General features: G+C 40.5%; 1 protein-coding gene across 8 annotated transcripts; it reads right to left on the bottom strand.

Moving 5' to 3' along the window:
- Nucleotides 1–315: 315 nt before the first annotated feature.
- On the bottom strand, nt 316–19,739 carry UNKL (unk like zinc finger). Of its 8 annotated transcripts, none has more exons than XR_014933856.1 (17): nt 19,636–19,739; nt 17,871–18,080; nt 14,877–15,053; nt 14,266–14,399; nt 13,332–13,467; nt 12,962–13,079; nt 11,651–11,735; nt 11,032–11,144; nt 10,074–10,262; nt 8,878–8,940; nt 8,626–8,791; nt 5,816–5,908; nt 5,468–5,509; nt 5,279–5,381; nt 4,453–4,646; nt 3,544–3,798; nt 316–2,116 (listed from the first exon to the last, which is right to left on the bottom strand). XR_014933856.1 is itself a non-coding variant. In XM_085514124.1 (17 exons), the coding sequence occupies exons 5-17, from the start codon at nt 14,303–14,305 to the stop codon at nt 1,961–1,963; spliced, it is 1,839 nt and encodes a 612-aa protein (XP_085370250.1). In that variant the 5' UTR covers nt 14,306–14,399; nt 14,877–15,053; nt 16,794–16,860; nt 17,871–18,080; nt 19,636–19,739; the 3' UTR covers nt 316–1,960. The 8 variants fall into 8 exon arrangements, 5 of the variants coding, with proteins under 5 accessions (XP_085370250.1, XP_015732041.2, XP_085370248.1 ...); XM_085514124.1 differs by adding an exon at nt 16,794–16,860 and having other exon boundaries at nt 5,279–5,509; XM_015876555.3 differs by adding an exon at nt 16,794–16,860 and having other exon boundaries at nt 5,279–5,509; nt 17,871–17,977.
- Between the last annotated feature and the right edge of the window lie 184 nt (nt 19,740–19,923).

The raw sequence follows: 19,923 nt of genomic DNA, 5'->3' as shown, positions 1-19,923 counted from the left end.
GAGCAGGTCTGGGAAGGAGAGCACCAATGAATGACAATTCCCACAAAGAACGATAAACTCAGACAGGACGAAACCATCCTTCTGTGTCTCTGCACAGACAAATATTGGCAGCGAGGTGTGGGCTGGGCTGGTTTCCTCTGAAATACCAGAGCAAAGTTGTCAATTGAGACACTTCTAAACATGTTTGTGAGTGCAACAGCTGCAGAAAATGATTCCACGCTGTGGTTACATCACAGCACACTGGTATCCAAAGTAAATTCCTGTTTGAAAATGTAACAACTGCACTCTATCATTATACACCAGTCTTTGATCCACTTACTGTTCCAAGCATCGCACATGAAGAACAGCTTTATTCCACCCACAGCACAAACATGTGAAGACACTGACAGCGACAGCCAACCCTGCTGAGCCACGATCCTCTTTGTATCACACCTTTACAACAGAGCAGTATCCCAATGGTAGGAATAAGTAAAAGATATTTAACACTTTAATGTCTTTCCCCCTTTGTGCCAGGTCTCACCATTCCCACACACCGACGTGCCTTAGGAAAGCAGCAGTGTACATTTAGTTATCATAGAGCTGAGTCATGGATTGGTTTTTGCTGACTCGTATCTTCAGATAAAACACCCTCACTTAATTAATCTCCATTTCAACAGTAATGGTTACAGTTACACACTTTGCTTTTTGTTTCAACATGAAAGAACTTGAAACAGATCAACCCTTCTGTGCCTGTGAGCTGACTTCAATACAGAAGTATTGAAGATACAGAGATACAAATCATGTAACACAGTAGGAGGTCGTTCAGTGTCAGCTGTACAAACCTCTCACCCAGATTAAACAAAAGAAGGAACAACACGGGCAGTTATTCCTTGTAACAAAACCGAACACAAACATGTTAACATCAAGAATCCATTAACTTCTCCTCCTAAATTGCACATTCCCAACAAGCAGGATGAAATACTTCACCTTTTAAAAGAATCCCTGTGTCAAAGTGCTGCTGCCTGATGACACAACAAAGTCATTTTGCAGCTCCTTTCATACGTGTTACCTCAGTACTGAAAACATCTACTTCAAAATATCTATTAAAACAAGAACATTCTCACACCATCATATCGTACAGCACAGAACTCAGCAACAGAACCCGACTGCAAAATCCTCTTCTCATGTCTTCTGCTCTTGTTTAGGGTATTTGGCATAGGCACTTGGTACGAGTTATTCCACGTCTGCTCCCAGCAAGTACCACACAAATTAGATAAGGTACAAAACATTGTAAGACTCCAAATATCGAAACCAAGAGAAATATGCAAACACACAGTATGTTACTAGAAGTGATTGGCCCACAGAACCTAACACGTCCTTCAATAGCAAAGCAGACGTGCCTTGCTGTTCTTCTCTCCACTGGTTTATAAATATCATAGAAGGCAGTTAACTTATAAATTGTAGAAAATCTAAGTAAATTCTCACATCTATTTAATCTTATGATTTAACAGTAAAACCATATGAAATATTTGAAATTCACAGTACACATATAAAGCATCGTATTATTGTGTATTAAAAAATAAGCTTAAGACCAAGAAAGCAGCTCGAAGCAATTTACAATATATCCTCCAACAACAACGACAAATAATTAAAAAGTGCTTTTATAACAATCGTAGTTTTCAAATGGTGAGTAAACACAGTGTCAGACCAATCCCCACACACCAGCCCTGGCACAGCACACACAGAGACGTGGCTCAGTGCCTGCTGAGCTCAGTGCCCACTGACTGCACCTGCACATCTACCTCCTGCACTGACAGCAGCTGGGAGTGCTTTCATTCACCGTGGTGTCACATCACAATGGAAATCGGTCTAGCACTGTTAAATGGATTAATTATCAGTGATTTATATAATTTTTATACAAAATACAAAAGCATAAAATATATTTCATTCATTAACATGATACGAGTACCAAGCCTGCATGTTACCACAGATTGCTTTTTTTCTTGCAGCAGGGACATTCTTCTTGCTTAGCCACACAGTGATCACAGAGTATGTAATGCTGACATGGGTTCAGGACAATGCCACCATCACCTTCTGGACATCCTGCACACTTCTTTGACTGAAGCTGAAAAATCACCTGTAAGATGGTTATTGCACTCAGTAAAAGGAATCCAAACTGTTCAGTTGTTTTTACACTCGGATGTCCCGATAAAACTCTCTAACAACACAAAGAATAATGTTCTGTGTATGATGAACAACCAAGCTGGGGGCTGTGAGACCTGAGCGTGCACAGCCATGACAGCAGCAGCTGGAGGAGAACAGGTGCACTTAGACAAGAAGATATCTAAGCTATCACTTCTGGACTGCAGCTTTTCTGCATCACTGGGATAAGTGATGCAAGGCAGGGATAAAAACAGCAGAGAAGTCAGCCTTTTTTTTTTACCATCGTGTACTTCCTTGTTTTGACATTTCAAAGTACTGCTACACTTTTCCCAGTTGTGAGAGGTGTTTGCCTTAAGAGAAAATGGAAGCTTCCCATATATGTTATACTTTGAATAGAGCTACAGGGACAGACTTTGGGGGTATGCAAATAGATGTCTCCATGTAGTAAAGCACCTCAAGCTTATTAAAGGGCAGGAAGAAGTGAAAGGCATCTAAAAACTAGGTTAATTTTTGAGTCATCTTTGGGTTAAGAGGAGCAGCACTGAGACGGCATCTTTCTCTGGGACAGAAGAGAGAGGTGAGAAGAGGCCACAGTGCTAAAAGAAGCCTGAGAAGCCGTAAAGGCTGGTAATTGTTCTAAACAGCCCCATGTGGCTGAGATGACTTCTGTCCCAGGATCTCATGACTTTGTTCAGATTGGAAACTCCAGAACTGTTTTGCTTCTCTCTAAAACCCATCAGGAGAAAAACAACAGAGATCCCTATAGCAAATGTACTTAGCACAAGAGCCTGCTAAATAGCAAGTCTCACCTATCTACTTTATTGCCAGAGACTTAAATTAGGTTTTAACCTCCTGTATGGAGAGCCTGGCTTTTCTTCAAGGCAACAGTTCCTGCTGACACGGATGGCACTGGACAGGAGGAGCGCTGAGACAGAGAATACACTGATCGATTGCCAGCGATTCTATGCTCCAAATCTGTACTGGCACCTCTGACTATACAAACTCCTAATGCAGAACCTCACCACCTACATTCTAAACAAGGGAATAACGTGTAATTGTTGACACTTATTTATTACAACTGTTTTCATTTCTTCAGGTAGTGGCTGAAATTTCGTCAATTTAAGCTTTTTCAGAATTTTTTTTGTTTTGTTTTTAAATCACCCTCAGAATCCTCATGAACTGCTGGTCATTTATTCTGATCGCTGAGCAAAGAATCAGAAGAATCTATCAGGCTGAGAACTTCGAACATCATTAATCCAGAAGGGAAGCCTTAACCCTGAGATCAGCCATCTCAGATCAGAGATCTCTCTGAAATTAAACCTGGCACATGCACCTCACTGAAGCTCCCTGAGCTGTCAGTTTTAGTTAAGCAAAAACAGTTACACAGACACAGAAACTCACCTCATCTATTGTTCCTAAATCCAAGTGCAGTCGGCTTTGTAAGGAGCGGAGCTTTGGCAAGGATATTTTCTCTATGTCTCCATAGTTTTCCATGTATGGCAAGGCAGTAGATAGGCAGGCAGCTAATTGCACCTTCAGCTTTTTTAATTTATTTTCCACTGCTTCCTTCTTCTGAAGCGCCAGTTGTTTGTCAGCAGATGCAACATCAGCACGTTCATTTGCTTCCTGAGCCTCCTTCTGCCATGCATCACATGCCTAAGAGAAAACGACTTTTTAAATTAAAATGGAATTGCAAATTCAAAAGCCCTCAAAGGTGCGGATTTCTGATTTTGGACACGACAATGTAATTATGGTCAATTTAATGGTTTTCCTACTCCACATTTACAGAGCGCTATGAATGGAACGTGTGTTCAAATTTCAGTATCAGGAGACATTAAAACCTGCCAGAACACAGCAGAGCTACTTTGCTATTCCTTGTCACAGAGAATACGATATGAGAGGAAGAAAAAGACTGCAGGAAATGCACTGGAATGGCAACTGTCAGGAGCCTCAGTGTGACTGCTGAGGTGGCTGAGTACCATCCAGGCACAATACGCAGCCAGAGTTACTAACAAACCTTTCTGTGTGTGTGTGCTTATCAATGGAAAGGGGTACAGGAGGGAATGTATGTCTTTAGTTACTTTACGCTGAGATACGCTGCTGTTCAGCACTAAAGAATCTGCTTCCTTTATGCTGACAGCTCATTTGGGAGATGGGAAAAACATCACTCACAGTCAATTCGCTTGATAAGACTGCAAAAAAAAACCACACTGGGTTTAAGGATAATAAAACATGTAAAATGGAAAATCAGTCAGAGGTGCATGTTTATTAAATACAGAGAGAACGTAATACTACCATGAATGAATGTACCTGTTTTACTTGTTGCCACGATTCTTCCCACTGTTTTAGTTTTCTCTTGGCATCATCGAGTTCCTGTCTCACTCGCATCAGTTCGTTCCCGTTGCTGTTTGGACTCACTGAGGGGGCAGCGCCACTGCTCAGAACTGGGGATGGGCTGGGAGAGAAATTCCCAGTTACAAAGTCCCACATGCTCCCATTTAAACCTGTAAAACAATAAATTCAGTCTGCACACCCTGCTACAGAATGTTCCATATGCAGAACTACGTAACCACACTGAAAATGCAAAGCTCAAACTTTTACCTGCCAGATTCATTATTTTACTGCCTTCAGAAATGTAAAAGCCTGAAAAATACTTGTAGCTGTGGAGCAGTTCAGGAAACTTACCACGTGCTTTTCTCTTGCTGCTTTTATTAAAAGAGCACAGTCCGCAAATGCAGAAGAAACAATGGGAATAAATTCATATACAAGAACCTTTAATCCCAGAAGTTCATACATCATTTTAGTTTTTTTTCTCTCTCTGTTTTCTATTTCTTAGCAAAAGTTGTAGCTTAAACTTGTTCTTGCTGCCTGCTCTATCTCCTCCTTGCAAATGCCTCTCTAAGGAAATATCTCCTCTTCCAAGAACATTTTCTGTCTTCACTAGGAAGCAAAAGTTAACTCCTTGAACTCTCTCCCACATACCTCATTTAACACCAACAATGTTAACAATTAAAATAGCTGGGCTTTGTCTTCCAGATCAAGACATGGGAAATCTGCAAAGCTTTGAGCCCAACCCTCCTGACCTGCCAATGATTCCCCTCTTAAATCACAGCAGTGCAGCCTTCAGCCCACTTACCTAAAGAGTTGTGAGAAGAGGCGGAGGTGCCTAATATGTTCTGTTCCGACTTCAAAGGCTGAGGCTGCTGTTGGTGAGGGACCATAGTGGATGAAACAAAAGACTGAGAAAGTGATTGTGAAAGAGAATTGAGTGGAGAGGTTGAAAGGGATGATGATGAATGTAAAGAGGAGGAACGAACAAGAGAACCTGGAATATTGACAGGTGCTGAACTTTCCAGTAATCTTTTACCTAAGCATGCATAAAAAAAAAAAAAAAGATTAGTTCCAAAGCAGGACGCAGCTCTGCAAGGATCCTTCTGAAAAACTACCATGTAAAACTAAATCGTATATTCAAATACCTGCCATTCACAATGAAAGTATTACTTATCTGCTATTGTAAAAAGTATGTTAAAATCAAACACAGGAGCAGGGACATCATCTGTGGCTCCATCGATCGTCAAACGTACTTAACTCTACAAAAACTAAGTTCGAAGCGAAGCAATAACCAATATAATTATATAACTAATATAATCAAACAAATGGATGAACCGCTTACTTGCTAGTCCAAGGTCACTGCCTTCCTGATCTTCCAACTCTCTATTTATGGAGGCAACATTCACACCATTGAAATGTATATCTAAAGCTGAACCTGATAAAACAAAACACTGTATTATTGAATTATCCATATAACCATCGTGATGCTGAAATGAGGAAACGATGATTATTTTTATTAACATTTCCATCATAAAAATCTTTAATGTCTAGATCACATCTAACACCACACAGCACCACCCACTGGCCAAAGTTTGTTCCAACTGACACTAACTGGGAAGATCTAATAAGGGATCTGGGATGATTTTGATGAATAGCTATAATGTCAATGCAGCTGACATGGGAAAGTATTATGGGGGAGGGAACCACCGTCTGTGCTGGACAGGATGCCCAGGAAAGGATGTTCCTCTGCCCCGACTTGCACTTCTCACCTGGTATCATGGACAGTTTTCTCTGTCCTTTCTTTTTCTCCCTCTTTTTACATTTATTTTTCTTTGTAAATAATATTCACCATTGTGTTCCATCAGCAACAGACCCCACTGATCACTCTCTGTGCACGTGAACCTTTCTCAGCATGTCTGTGCAACAACACCATACTCACAATGATCATCTCATGATGCTTCTTTCTTTTCTAGTGTTATTTTTCCACTAGAACAGAAGCAGGCTACTCACACTGTATCCCTTGTCTGCCAGGAGTAGCTTGCAGTAACACACCTTGTTCTGCTCCATCATTCTTCAGTATTCAATGCATCACCTAAGCCTCAATAAGTGCCAGCTCTACCTGATTGACACACTCATTCTCAGCTCCCCTGTCCCTTTCTTTTCTTCAGCTCTTGAGGACAATCACTCAGCCAGCAGACAGAAAAAACCTAAGAGCTCCCCATGAAATCATGATGAGGGGACAAAGAAAAGGCTTCAGACCTCACGGTCTGACAAAGCCTCCTCAGATCTTGCTAATACAACTCCTGTGTTTCCCATAATGCTTTATCCACATCCATCCATCCATCCTCTTTCCCCATTACCACCGATCAGTTTCTCTTCCTGCAACTTCTTCATTTTTTTTAACAATTCTTCAATGCACCCATTTCTACAAGAAGTTACATATTGGCTCTGCAAGACTGTTCTAATTTTTGCTCTATCAGAATCACATACAGCACTCCATTTTCATTGCCATCATGTATGTCCACAAAGCAGAACCATGGAGAAACAACTTACGTATATGAAAAAACCCACAAAATCCACAGAGTTGAAGTCCATTAACTAATACTTCCCTGTGACAAGTCAATTATGACTCACCTTCAAATAACAAAAATAGCATCCTGCAAACTATTTTAGATAAATAGCTGAATACAGCAGAGGCGTATTTTAACAATTAGGAATCAAGAATCTCTTTGAGCTCACTGACAATGACAAAAGGACACGCGAAACAGCACAAAACATCTTCAATGACTTTGCAACGCTTGTTCTGCATGTAGTTTTAGCATATATCTTAAAATTACACTGCATTAGCACTGCATCAAGTATGTGGAAATTAGACCTTGGATTTCACTGTTCTGGTCAACAAGCACATACTTACTCCAAAAGCTCTCTTTATTTCAACAAAAAATTGATTTCTATAGCATTAACTGTAAGCAGTAACACTGTATTACTTGCAAAGAACAGAACCTAAAAATCTGCTCGCTAATTCTGACAACTAAAAATAATTTTACATTTATGTTTCAACACACAAATCACCCACCAAACCTGTTTAGGACAGCAGGGTACACACCTGGGAGACTGTAGAAAAATATCTGCCATTTAATATCCTACACAGATTTCTTTCAAAAAGATAAGAAGAGGAAATGCCTACCTTACCATTGCTAAGTGCTGACTCACTGCCTGCAGTCTCCTGCTCTCTGGCACACACTGATTTAAACACAGAAACCTCCAAGCACACCAGCTAATCACAGCACACCCCTGCTCATGTGACTGACACCACAGGCTGCAAAATACAATGTCCTTCAAATCACATTTCCTGTTACAGCCTCCTGAAAAAATCACGTTTACTGCACAAGTGCCACATATTGTAACAAGTTTGTGCATAATGTTAATCAACAGGGACCAGCTAATACTGAGAGATGTCAGGACGGACACTCGGAGTGAAGGAGAAAGGCTGAAGGGGCTGCCTGAAACCACATGAAGTTCAATAAAGGCAGACAAAGTAATGCTGCACCTGGGATAGAATAATCCCTTGCAATAGTACAGGCTGGGGACCAAATGACCATAAAGCTGTTTTGTAGAAACAGAGCTAGGAATCCAACAAACAATGCACTCAGCATGTTCTGGGGGAAGTAAAAGCAGCTGGCCTGCATTAGTAACAGCGCAGCCAGCAGGCTGAGGGAAATGATTGCTCTCCAGCACCTGTGAGAGCACAGCAGGAGCACACCTTGACCAGATTTGGGTTTCTCCAAGCAAGAAAGACATTTACATTCTGGCGTGTGCCCAGTGCCTTGCTGTCTGCATGGGTAGGGGGCTGAAGTACATAACATGCAAAGACTCAAACTCTCAAACTTTGTATTCTTGACGCAATTCAGTTGATCTGCCAAAGTATTTGGGAACTAAATCAGGCTTACACTGGAGAATTTATGAAAAACAATTATTTTTTTTGGAAAATATTCAATGTAAAACTTAAATATTGCTTTTAATTTAATACAATAAAGCTGAGTATATACAAATGTCTTTACCAACAAGCTGTTCTGAACCAACATTAAAATAAGGAGAATTTGAATAATACAATAAAATACATACAATCAGAGAGCAGATGTTAAGACTTACCTATAACCGATTCAACTGTGTTATCAGCAGAATAGAACGGGAGGGTTTGGGTACTGATAATCGAGACAGTTGTAGGAGATGAACTGTCTGATCCAACACTGGAGGCCAGACTGGAAGTAATACTTGAAGCAAGTGGGTTAACCACTGAAAAAACACTGAGATGGTTCTGTTAAAAACAAACGTGTATATTAGTGTGTGTGTGTGTGTGTGTCCAAAAAACCCCAAACATCAGTGTTTAGCTTTTAGCAATACCTGCTTGTTGTCCTGTTCATTTTTTTTCTGCTGATTCTCAGCTGAGAAGCTTCGCTGCTTTGCCTGAAACAAGATAAAATTGATATATATGAACTTAAAGACTCACTGATAAGAATATAGGATTAGCTCACGAAGGGTCAGAGTCATCACTGTAATGTTTTAAAAAGAGGTGACTTAATTTCCCTTGCTGCAGTTCCATAATGAGAGTTAAGTTTTAACGATCACAAAGTAAATCAACATGGAAATTAAACACATGGAAGTTATTTCTAGCCCCAAAATTGAGTAGCCATGTTAGTGCTACGGTAGACTGAAATAATGTGCTCCAAGTGCCTGCCAGCTGGTGACAGTTTCTCCAAGTGGCTGGTGGGACAGAAGCCTGGGTTATCCCAGAGTTTCAGCTCAACTGCCCATGTTTTTCTCTCTAAGTAATCATGCTACAATTAACAAACAAAAGTCTCAAATGTAGAGGCAGATTTTAACACCATTTTATAACAGGGTAACTTTTGAAAGAAGTGAGACATACATAAATAAAAGGGAACTGTAAGCCATTTCTCTTTGCCACTGTGCTCTTGCAGAACATGATCAAAAGTATTTCTGTTCTTTTCAAACCAGAAACTTTAAGTGACTTCCTGAATTGCAGTAAACTCTGCATGGTCATCTCTGTCTCATTAGGAAGAGTTATTTCTGCTGCCTTTGAAAAGTTTTGTTTGTTCTTTTTTTTTTTCCCTTTGAGAGATTTCTAATCTCTCTTGTAATGAATGCTCCCTATCACTCAGACACAGCTCTTCTCCTTTTTATATGCCCCTTGTTATTCCATCATGTTTTCTTCTTGGTTGCAAACTCCCTCACTGCCTCCTATCTAGGCATGGCCAGTGAAAAGCAAGAATAGTAGGGTTTCTTAACAGTTATCCTGTTCTGTTCTTGGTAACATAGGTTTAAAAATGACCATCACAATTCTGCAAGACTTTGATTTACTGCATGCCAGCAGAGCTGCAGTGACAGCTTCAGTGTGAGCATCCTTAGTCATGACAGCTGCACTTTGATAGAGTTTTCAGCTCACTACAGGGAAGGATTTCTGACCTTGTGTTGAATTTTACCAGAAATCACAGTAGATACAGGAGATAGAGAGCATTTTCTGCTTACTCTTACTATTAAAGGATTGTATTTCCACATCTAGACCCACATTATTCACATACCTGGTCTTCTCGTTCAAAACCTGGTGCCTTAGGATAGCTGGTTGTTGGTGAAGAAACACCTGAAGTGCTAGACTCGGAACACAAAACACCATTTGCTAATGATCTCTGTCTACAGAGAGGTCCAAGGGGTGACAAAGAACTACTGCTACCAGAACTTGATGTTACAGGTGGACTTGAAGAACAGGAAATCTGTAGGAGACAGAAAAAAGTGTCTAATACATTCTGTAATACTTATGTTTGCAGCAACATTCTCCCTTTGGAAGACAGTTCAATGAAACTATAAATTAATTTCACTCTCAATACAATACTAAATTCAGCATATTTCCATGTATTTTTGGTATAAGTTGGGGGAAAAAAGTACCAGATGACAAAAGTAACTTGGAATTATTGTAATGTGTTTGTCTCTATGTACAAAATGACTCGGGCAGAAATCACTCTTCTTAAAAGAAATTAATTCACAATAAATGTGTACTTGCTTTCTGACAGCAATATGAAGCCACAAGGAAGCAAGCCAGGAGTCTTAACAACTGCACTGTTTAATTGTAATTCCTTTGAAAACTAATTAATAAACCAGGACAGAAAACAGGGGTGGGATCAATCAAGACCTTCCAAGAATGAATTTTTTTCCTATAGGAAAAAGACAGGTAAGTTGTCCTTCCATTGTATCATTAATTAACAATGACACTCCTTGCTTTAGCATTCAGAATAATTGTATCTTAAGACAAAAACAAGGGCAGAAAATAAAAGTAATATATAATTAAGTCTGGTTTTCTGAGCAGACATTCCGTTTAAGTTCTCAAAACCAGTTAGACATTACTGCCTGACGCTTACTATAGTTTTGTTTTTCTGTTTTGTTTTTGTTGTTGTTGAAGTACAGAGAAATTAAAAAGGAGATGCTTAGGAAATAAAACCATTCTATATTGGCAGACGATCAGTGCCAGCTTTTAGAGATACTTACATTCCCAGACTGCGCACTGTTACTCGTAAGGCTGTTTGTGGCACTAACACTGCTGCTCCATTCATTTGTGATCCCTATACTGTCTGCTGAAAACAGGTGAGCACCTGGCTTGACTGAAAAGTAACAACAGCATCATAATTACTGGGTTGGTTTTGCTTGTTCTTTCCCCCCCCTCATTCCAGCCTAGAACCACTTTATATTAATAATAAAATACGTAGAGAAGCTTTTACTTGCACTGCTTACTGTAAAAAGGAATATTAACCTCTGAGAAATTAACACCTAATGTAAATTACAATCAATTACTACTTAATTAATCTCTAAGTAACCGAACAATTACTTCCCAATTTCCCCAAAGGCTACTTTGCTAAACTACTAAACAGCTCAGATATTTGATTATTTTAATTTAAAGAGACTTAGTCTTCAAGTTTTACATACAAATGATGAGTTAACAAAAAAACCATTTACTTTAGTAAGAGATCTCATTTAATGATATGGAAAGAATTTCTAAAAAGAAGTGGCATCAATTGCCATTTGCCCATTAAAATTAAGGAGTTTAAGTCACTTCTGCTATAGGTGCTTAGCAATAACTCTGATAGAAAATAATAATTTTCTTACTTACTTTCACCATGTGCAAATGCACAAAATGGGCCACGAGGGCAGTAACCTGTCTGGCGCATATCATTGCACTTTGTGGATTTATATATCTAAACAAAACAGAAGTGTGATTAACTGAAGCATGTTTCCTACTGGGCAATAAAACAATTTAAACCTTTAAGTGAAAAGTTCTTAATATTTAATAGCAATATATTTAATACAGATTTTTCAGAAAACTCAGTTCCTGCATTTTTCAAATCAAACAGAAGAGCAGAATAGTAAGAAAATTGAACCTCAAACAAGGGAATTCTAACTTTGTTCTGTATAATAATAAATAGTAACAACAGTATTTCAGAGAGCTTAAATTGCTCATCATAGGAATGAGTTAAACACCAGTTGAAGTCATTTACACCACAATAAAACTGGACTGGAGAAATAATGTATATAACTAGAATGTGTTTAAAAAAAAAACCACCACAATATACTTTTTTTTTTTTCTATGCACTGCCTGCATTGCTACACCTCTAATATTCAAATGTCCTTCTCTAACCTGACTGAAGCATGTGAGAACTGAAGTAATACTGACAGTTCAGGGCAGTAACCATGATCTAAGTTGTACGTATGATCCAGGTGCAGTTTCCTGCTCTAATGGGACCTCACTTGTCTTTGTATTTCACGTGGCTTAGACAAAGCTGACATACTAGAACAATGTTTATATCTGGTTCCTAATGTTGTTCTATTTGAAAGCACACAGATTCTTCTGGTAATTAATTCCAGGAATTAGCAAATCTGTGGCCAGTGGTACCTATAGAAGAATCTAAACTCACATTCTTTTTCTGGAGCATCTTACTTCAGCCAGTAGGAAGAGATGCTGCTCTTTCCACTTTCAGATGGAACTTTCTGACCTGTTCAGATTCTTGCAATTATTTGCAATACAGTTTTTAACAATGCTCAAAACTGTAATTTGTCCCAAGTTACCAGACAAATGTCAAATATCAGACAAAACTGATTCTGAAAGTTAGCAAAAATTTATACCCAAATGTTATATGTGGGCAATCAACATGGGAAAAAGGGGGTTTTCACGAGTCAAAAGTCAATTCAGCTATTAGACTAAAAGCATCCAAATGCCGCAGGGAGTATTAATTCACTTTTTAGTAAGCAGTATAATAAAAATGCCTATTGGAGAAAACCACAGCAGTAAAATAAATACCCTCAGCAATTTTTGCTTAAAGCAATAATTCAGCTACTGGATGAGTTGCATGTATCCCCTTTAATAGATACACAAGCACACAATAAATTTAAACTCACTAGAAGTAAGAAGAATCTCATTTCTTACCTCGGGATGAAACTGCTGCTCTGTACGAGAATGACAATATTGACAGCTATCCCCACTTTCACACCTTGAAGGTTCACCCCATTCATCTGCATGTTTTACACTGGGGCATGGAGTAGACCTAGGAACAAACGATGCCCAGAGCATGTTTCAATCTAATTCCTAACAGAAGTCTCAAATGATTTCCCATTAAATTTGAGGAGCTTTGCTTCTGGGACCTATAAATTCTGAGAGAAAACCAGCCTTTTGTCTCTGATCAGAGGAAGGTGTTTTTGTTCCACTGGGAATACCCATAGCGTAAGAGCTCAAACAAACTAGTCCATTAATAACTACTCTTGACTGACCAAGAAGTGTATTCCAAACATTTATGTACCTGTATTTGAATGTTCTGGGACTCCGCCTCCTGTCTCGGCTGTTGTGGTAGTGTGGACACGCATAACCCTGGCGGCAGAGTCTGGGTGGTTTTGTGCATTGCTCTGTCTTGTAGCCAGCTAGTACAAAATTGGTGTCTGTAAACAGGTCACAAATTAAGGGAAATGAGCAACTAAATTTTGTATTCTTAGTGCCTCAAGTTAGCTTAGGAATCATGTTGTTTCATAAAAAAAAAAAAAAGTTATGTATCACAGACTCATCCACCCTTATATATGTACATAAGATCAGCACTTTCTGAAATACAAGTTCAATGTTCATGCAAAGAAATCTTCATCGCATTTATATTCCATAGCAACTGTATATGTGTGTAACGTACACAAATACAGAACTTCCAACCTTGGTAGAAAAACTATCCGGAAATTCCCATTGTATCTATTCAACATTTTGAAGATGAAAACCTTGAGCAACGCTACTCATTTTAGTAAGACAAACACTGAAACCATTTCAAGTTTTAAATCTACATCTTTTCTTAAGTTCAGTGCTGTCCTTATTTCAGCAAAACTTCTTTCGTGATAAGACATACTAAGACTAGCTGCTAAAATCTTCCTGGACAAACTCTAAAACCTCTTCTTGACTTCTGCCTTTTTTATCTACAACTGGTTCCAGTAAGGAGGAATTAGGACATGGAAAAAGAAGGTTCTGTCTAGAAACAGAAAAAGACAGAACGTTTTCAAAACATTTTCAATTTACATTCTCAATATAAATATCATAGACTGTACGAAACTGTTCACAAATATCTTTATTACTTACAGAAACCATTTTTTTTACTCTATTACAAAAAAGACTTCTGAATATCTCCCAAGTTTAGACCCAGGATCAACAAATTGGATCAAACAACATCGAAGAAACAGAGAAAGGAGACAGGGTAACGTTACCCTGCCATCTTGGATCTTCACTAAGGATCTTCTCAATCATTGCTTGACTTGCTAAATTCCCTGGTTGCAGATCAGGAATGCCTTCACCACATCCTAGCTGCCCATTCTGTAAAGTTTCCTGTGCCTGAAGTTCTCTGGAATGGGGAAAGAAAATGACACTGCAAAACTGTACAGCTAAAATACCCCTACCTGTCCTACTAAAAACCTGGCCTATTTTATAAAAAAATTATCGTTTAATATAGCTTCTAACAAATCTAAATTGGAATAAAAAAGCAAGTGGACAGTCATAAGGAATAACCATGTCAGACTAATCAAAGAGAACACGTGAAGGAATGCTGGCATTACATATACGGTCAATATTTATACCAGCATTGTACCTCGGTGTGCTAATACACTGACATTCTGTACATGTTATTCATTACTAGTATTGTACCACCACATATGGCATGCTTACATCTGCTATCTTAATGCACAGTAAAATGCATTCTTATATTCTGTAGTTACAGATGAAATCACGTTTTTCATGCAAAGCACGCTACGTTTTCTGGTATGTAGTAGTAACAAACATAGTATTTCCTGCTTAATAGGCTGCAGAAATTGAAATAGACTACCTTATGTCATATACTGGAGGTCTGAGGTCATGCGGCCCATGAGCAAAGGCACAGTGAATCCCATTCTTCACGCAGTGACCCCGGGCATCTGTTTCATGAATGCATGTTCCAGTCTTGTAATATCTGAGATGGTATTTCCTTTCTGTATCTCCTGTTGTTCGATGTAGGTAAGGGCAACTATATTGTAGAAAGAGGAAAGTTTAAGCGTTGCTTTATTTTTAAACATTCAATTCTGAATTACGCTCTCTCATTAACTCATAACAAACAACTAATCAAGATAAATGGTGCATGGGAACTTCTGAGTCACAGCCTGAACCACTGATGGAGCACCTGGAAGAAGAGACCCAGTCAGCCCTGGAAGCACATGCTGCAATTCAACGTGTGCAATTGGAAGATTTTAGACCTCACTTCAGGGCTGACTGCCCCTGAGGAAGGATGTCTTGCTGCAGATCCCTCCTTTGTGGAGTTTTTCTGTGAGCCTGGCTCTTTGGAGATAGGAAGCATTGCTCTTTTTGCGACATCTTCTCCTTGTGCTGGTCCTGCTGCCATTAAAAACGGGTTGCAGCCAGTGAGTTTACTTTTACCTCTTTAAATCCCAACACAATTAGTGAGAAGACTAAGTATACCAAATTCAGTGCTACATCTCACTCTCAGCGTAACACAAAACACAACCAACAATCAAGATCTGGATGCAGTTCATTCATATTTCCTGCTTCTGTGTGAAAAGACAGTTGCAATTTTTGTTGGAGACATTTCAGTGACTCAGATGAACTTCTTAAGAAATGCTTTGTGATGTATGAGCAGCACTGTGCAGCCTTCCTGTTCTGCTAGAACTGATCTAATACAGAAAAATGAGGAACCCATTAGGGCTGCCAGAAGTCTCAGACAGACTCTAGACTTGCACTGAACTCGAAACAAATGAAGCTGCAATCTGAGCTAATGCTGACTGCTGCTAGCTCTCCCACCACTAGCACAATCTGTGCGGGAGTTATGTGGGAAAACATACTGGCAGATTGTTCATTACCAATTATAACATATGCACACTACATAGGTGTGAATGTTTTCTTAGTCTTAGGTTTAATGCTCACTCCTCCATTTTCATCTGTTTAATTTTGCTGGTTCCTGTGGAAAACAAGAATTAAATGCCTCCCATCCCAAAGCGTTCAGATTTACACCTCACTGCTCAGCTCTGTGTCACTGGCCCCTTAATGGATGGCAGCATTTTCGCTTAGATGTCTGGGCTTTTTCTCTAGAGAAATTACCAATCAGCAGATGCCCCATAAAATGTTAAAGCCTTTGATTACATTCAAATTACTGCTTAAAAAGAGAGAATTATGGAATTCAATTCAAATATCTTGTCAGACAAAACACAGCTCCTTTCATGCACAATGAGAAGGAAAAATACTCAGGTCACAATTTTTCCCACATAAAGACAAAACAGATTCCAAGAACAAGCTGATAAAGAAATACAGGCTGTTTCACAAGAGCCTTATGTTTTGTTTGGTCTAAGACTCACCATTTATGCCATCTACAGCTACAGCAAAAGATTGCATGAGCTTTCATCTCGCTTCTCAGCTCTTGAAGCATCCCCTTATTTGCTTCTACCAGTGCAAACTTGCTCAACTAATATTCTTTTAAAAGCCTGCTTTCTTTATCTTCCTTTAGTACCACTATCACTCAATAATGAAAAGTTAATTTTAATTTTTGTCCCCAGTCAACAAAATGACAAGAACATCCCTTATCCTCTTGTTGATATTCAAGCAAGAACTGCTCAGGTTCACAGGTGAGTTACAAACACCTGAAAAGGTACATAACTGTTCTCTTTTATATCATCCCCAAAGATATTTTTTGCTTTTTATTTTGCTTGGGCACGGTTCTAAATATCGCCGTGCTGCCTACAACTTCTTTGTTGTTTACCTTCACTTGTCACCTGTTGTTTAGTTTGTAATTCCTGGGGGGAAAATCCACCTTCTGTGACTACAGCCTGGAACAAAAAAGATGTCTGATCTGTGATAAGAGCTGCTAAACACTGCAAGAACCAAAATAACTGTCTTCACATTTTAAAACAGGTGAGCAGCATAACTACATATTTCCTGTCTGTTTTTCTGATTTTGTTTTTTTTTTTTCCTGTGCAAGTCTTTCCTTGCTTCCATCCCTGCAGATGAAGCCAGCTCCTCTGTGTTATATGACCGCAATATACCCAGTTCCCCTATACATGCCTTCTTGCCATACTGTACTATTTGCTCACTCTCATCATCACAAAGCTTCACCCCTTTCCCATGTCATCTGGGGCCTTACCTAGAAGAGACATGTGTCCGTGGAAAAGCAAACCTTAATGGTCTGCCCAGGTAACCGATATAAGAACTCCTTCACAGTATCATAGAATGGCCTGAGTTGAAAAGGACCATGGTGCTCATCTGGTTTCAACCCCCTCCACTATTTGCAGGGTCACCAGTCACCAGACCAGGCTGCTCAGAGCCACATCCAGCCTTGAATGCATCCAGGGATCCTGTGGGGGATCCACAACCTCCCTTAGCAACCTGTTCCAGTGCGTCACCACCTTCTGGGTGAAAAACATCCTTTTTTTCTCTCTACAGAGCCATCATAAAACAATCCTTCTCCTCTACAGCCCGTCAGCCCCTACACAAAGCAGTTTGCGCATACAATTTCAAAACTGTCAGGAGAAAAATGCATCACAACTGCCAAAAAACGTTCAGGGACAACAAGAACAGCACTAGGAGAAAATAAACTGCTTACATTCTGCTTTCAAAACGGTCACAAAACAATAAGATAGCTCTAAGTCCATGACAGCCTAAAGAACACATGTTTGTATAAAAGCATACATGCCAAAGGCTCACAAATGACTCACAAAAAGTTTTCTCAGTTCAACTGCAGGATCCCATCAATCAGTTTTGCCCAGAAAAAGAAAAAATACCATCTTTCTGTAAAGCCATTAATACTGTAAACACCCCGGGACTGAAAGAAATCACTTACTCATCTCCATCTGGGCAGATTCCTGTAGTCTCATCATATTTTGTACAATAAACATCGGGACTGTAGTTAAAAGTTCCATCACGCCTTCGTATAGGTCTACGACGACGCTGATTTAGGAAATGCCAATGAAAACAGGTAAATGGTCTGTGCTGGGTACACTTGTGCTGCAAAAATAGAGGGCACTGCTCTGTCCTAAATTCCTTTAGATACCTAAAAAAATTAAACTGTGTTACAAGTTTATCTTATCGGAGGCACATTTTTACAGTACTAACAGGGCACTGGATAATTCAGTGCATTTAGCCCGTAAATATCTTACAAATGTACCTGCACACTGTTTGAGCTCCTATGCGTAATTAACCATTTAACAGCTGAATGAATACTCCTAAATGAGTGATTTCATTTGAGATGACGGATGTGTTACAAATAAAACACAGCAGAACGTCTGGCAAATTATTCTATGTCACAAAATTGAGCTAAAAATCAAATAAATACATTAAAAAAAAAAACCCCACACTATTCAGAATTTTGCCCTAAGTGACCACTGCACAGAGATTATAAATCCATCAAGGTACCTGAATAAGGATTCATATGGCTTGGTGCCACACAACAATTAAGGCGATTTGAAAAAGCACACCTGGCTTAACTAGGCACTTAATAATCCCCAGAACCTAGGCAGTCTATACAGAAAACGAGCGGACTGAAAGTAGTTTAAGGCTATCAGGGGGACTTCAGCAAACTTACTTTAGGGAGTGTTAGGTTTGCACTGAGACAATCCGGATGTCTCTTTGAAGGTTATTTAGGAGTAGAATCATAGAATTGTTTGAATTGAAAGGGACCCTTATGAGTCATTTAGTCCAACTCTCCCGCAAGGAACAGGGACATTTACAGCTGGATCAGGTTCAGGATAGAATCAAAGCAAGTAGGACAGGCCTTCATGGGCACCTCGAGCACAAAAGCTATTCAGGAAGTTCAAGCCTTTTCATTGCGCATCAGGATGATGCCAGACTGGGCATTACTATATTGTTTGTCAAAGGATGGATGGCAGCGCTCCTTCCTGTCACAGTTCATATATCCAACAGCCAGTTTAACAAATCCATGACATCTCTAAGGTTACAGAGCACTTGCATTGGAAGGTGTTCTTGGGGACTTCACAGAACCTCAGATTTCCCGAGGTCTCAGGAGGGGCGCAGCATGTCTACCAGCTAAAGGGAACGAAGGCATCGGGCAGGGAAAGGGATGGAGAGAATAAAGGCTATTTCTAAAGTCTCAGCCACTCAGACAGGTGCACGGAGGATGTAACGGCACAAAGTCACAAGGTGCATCTTTCAGTTCTAAGAGGAATCTTTAAACTGATCCGGACAGCAGGAAAAGAACCCAACAGAACTTTTCGATGTCCCAAGTCGGGCTGTAGCAGGATCCAGCCTGACACTACGGCACTCAGCGCTACAACACGAGCGGGGACAGCAGAGCGGCATCCCGCGCCCGGGCCGCCTCCCCCCGGCCTACCCGTACCGGGCCTACACGTACCGGGCCTACACGTACCGGGCCTACACGTACCGGGCCTCCTCTCCGCGGCGGCCGGAGCCGGGACAGAATCGGACCGAGGCCCGCTCGGCCATGGCCAACCTCCATCCCCGCAGCCGGAGCAGGAGGCCGCACGGAGCAGGCCCGGAGCCCGGCCGGGCCCTCCGCCTCAGCTCCCGGATCCCCCCCCGCGCAGCACCGGTTTCCGCACAGCGGGCCGCCTCCATTTCGCGGTACCTACGTGTAATGCGTCGGCTGCTCGGTCTGCGGGGTCCCGCCGGACCCTCCGCCCCGCGGCACCGCTTTCGAAACGGACGGCATCGTCCCCAGCGGCCGGCAGGGCGCACGCGCGGCCCGCCCCGCTCCGCCCCTCACACGGCAGCTCCGTGCGTGCGCAGCTGCGATGGCTGCGGGTCGGAGCTGCGGTGTTAATCACAGCCCAAATGGATGAAAAGCTTCACACAGAAGCTTGAATTCACCCACCGCATCCACGGCAGCAGGAATCGCTGTTGCCCTTGAGAAAGCAGCG

The sequence above is a fragment of the Coturnix japonica genome, chromosome 13 (genome assembly GCF_054131305.1).
Source record: "Coturnix japonica strain WE chromosome 13, WE-NBRP24, whole genome shotgun sequence".
Classification (NCBI taxonomy): domain Eukaryota; kingdom Metazoa; phylum Chordata; class Aves; order Galliformes; family Phasianidae; genus Coturnix; species Coturnix japonica.
This window is presented reverse-complemented; position numbering and strand designations above follow the sequence as displayed.

Excerpts from the sequence above, each read along its gene's own strand:
- UNKL (XM_015876553.3), bottom strand. The coding sequence starts at position 19,715 with ATGCCGTCCGTTTCGAAAGCGGTGCCGCGGGGCGGAGGGTCCGGCGGG. Across the intron at positions 11,145-11,650 it reads TGCATTTGCACATGGTGAAA|TCAAGCCAGGTGCTCACCTG; the intron begins GTAAGTAAGAAA and ends GTTACTTTTCAG. Across the intron at positions 5,909-8,625 it reads CACAGTTGAATCGGTTATAG|GTTCAGCTTTAGATATACAT; the intron begins GTAAGTCTTAAC and ends TTGTTTTATCAG.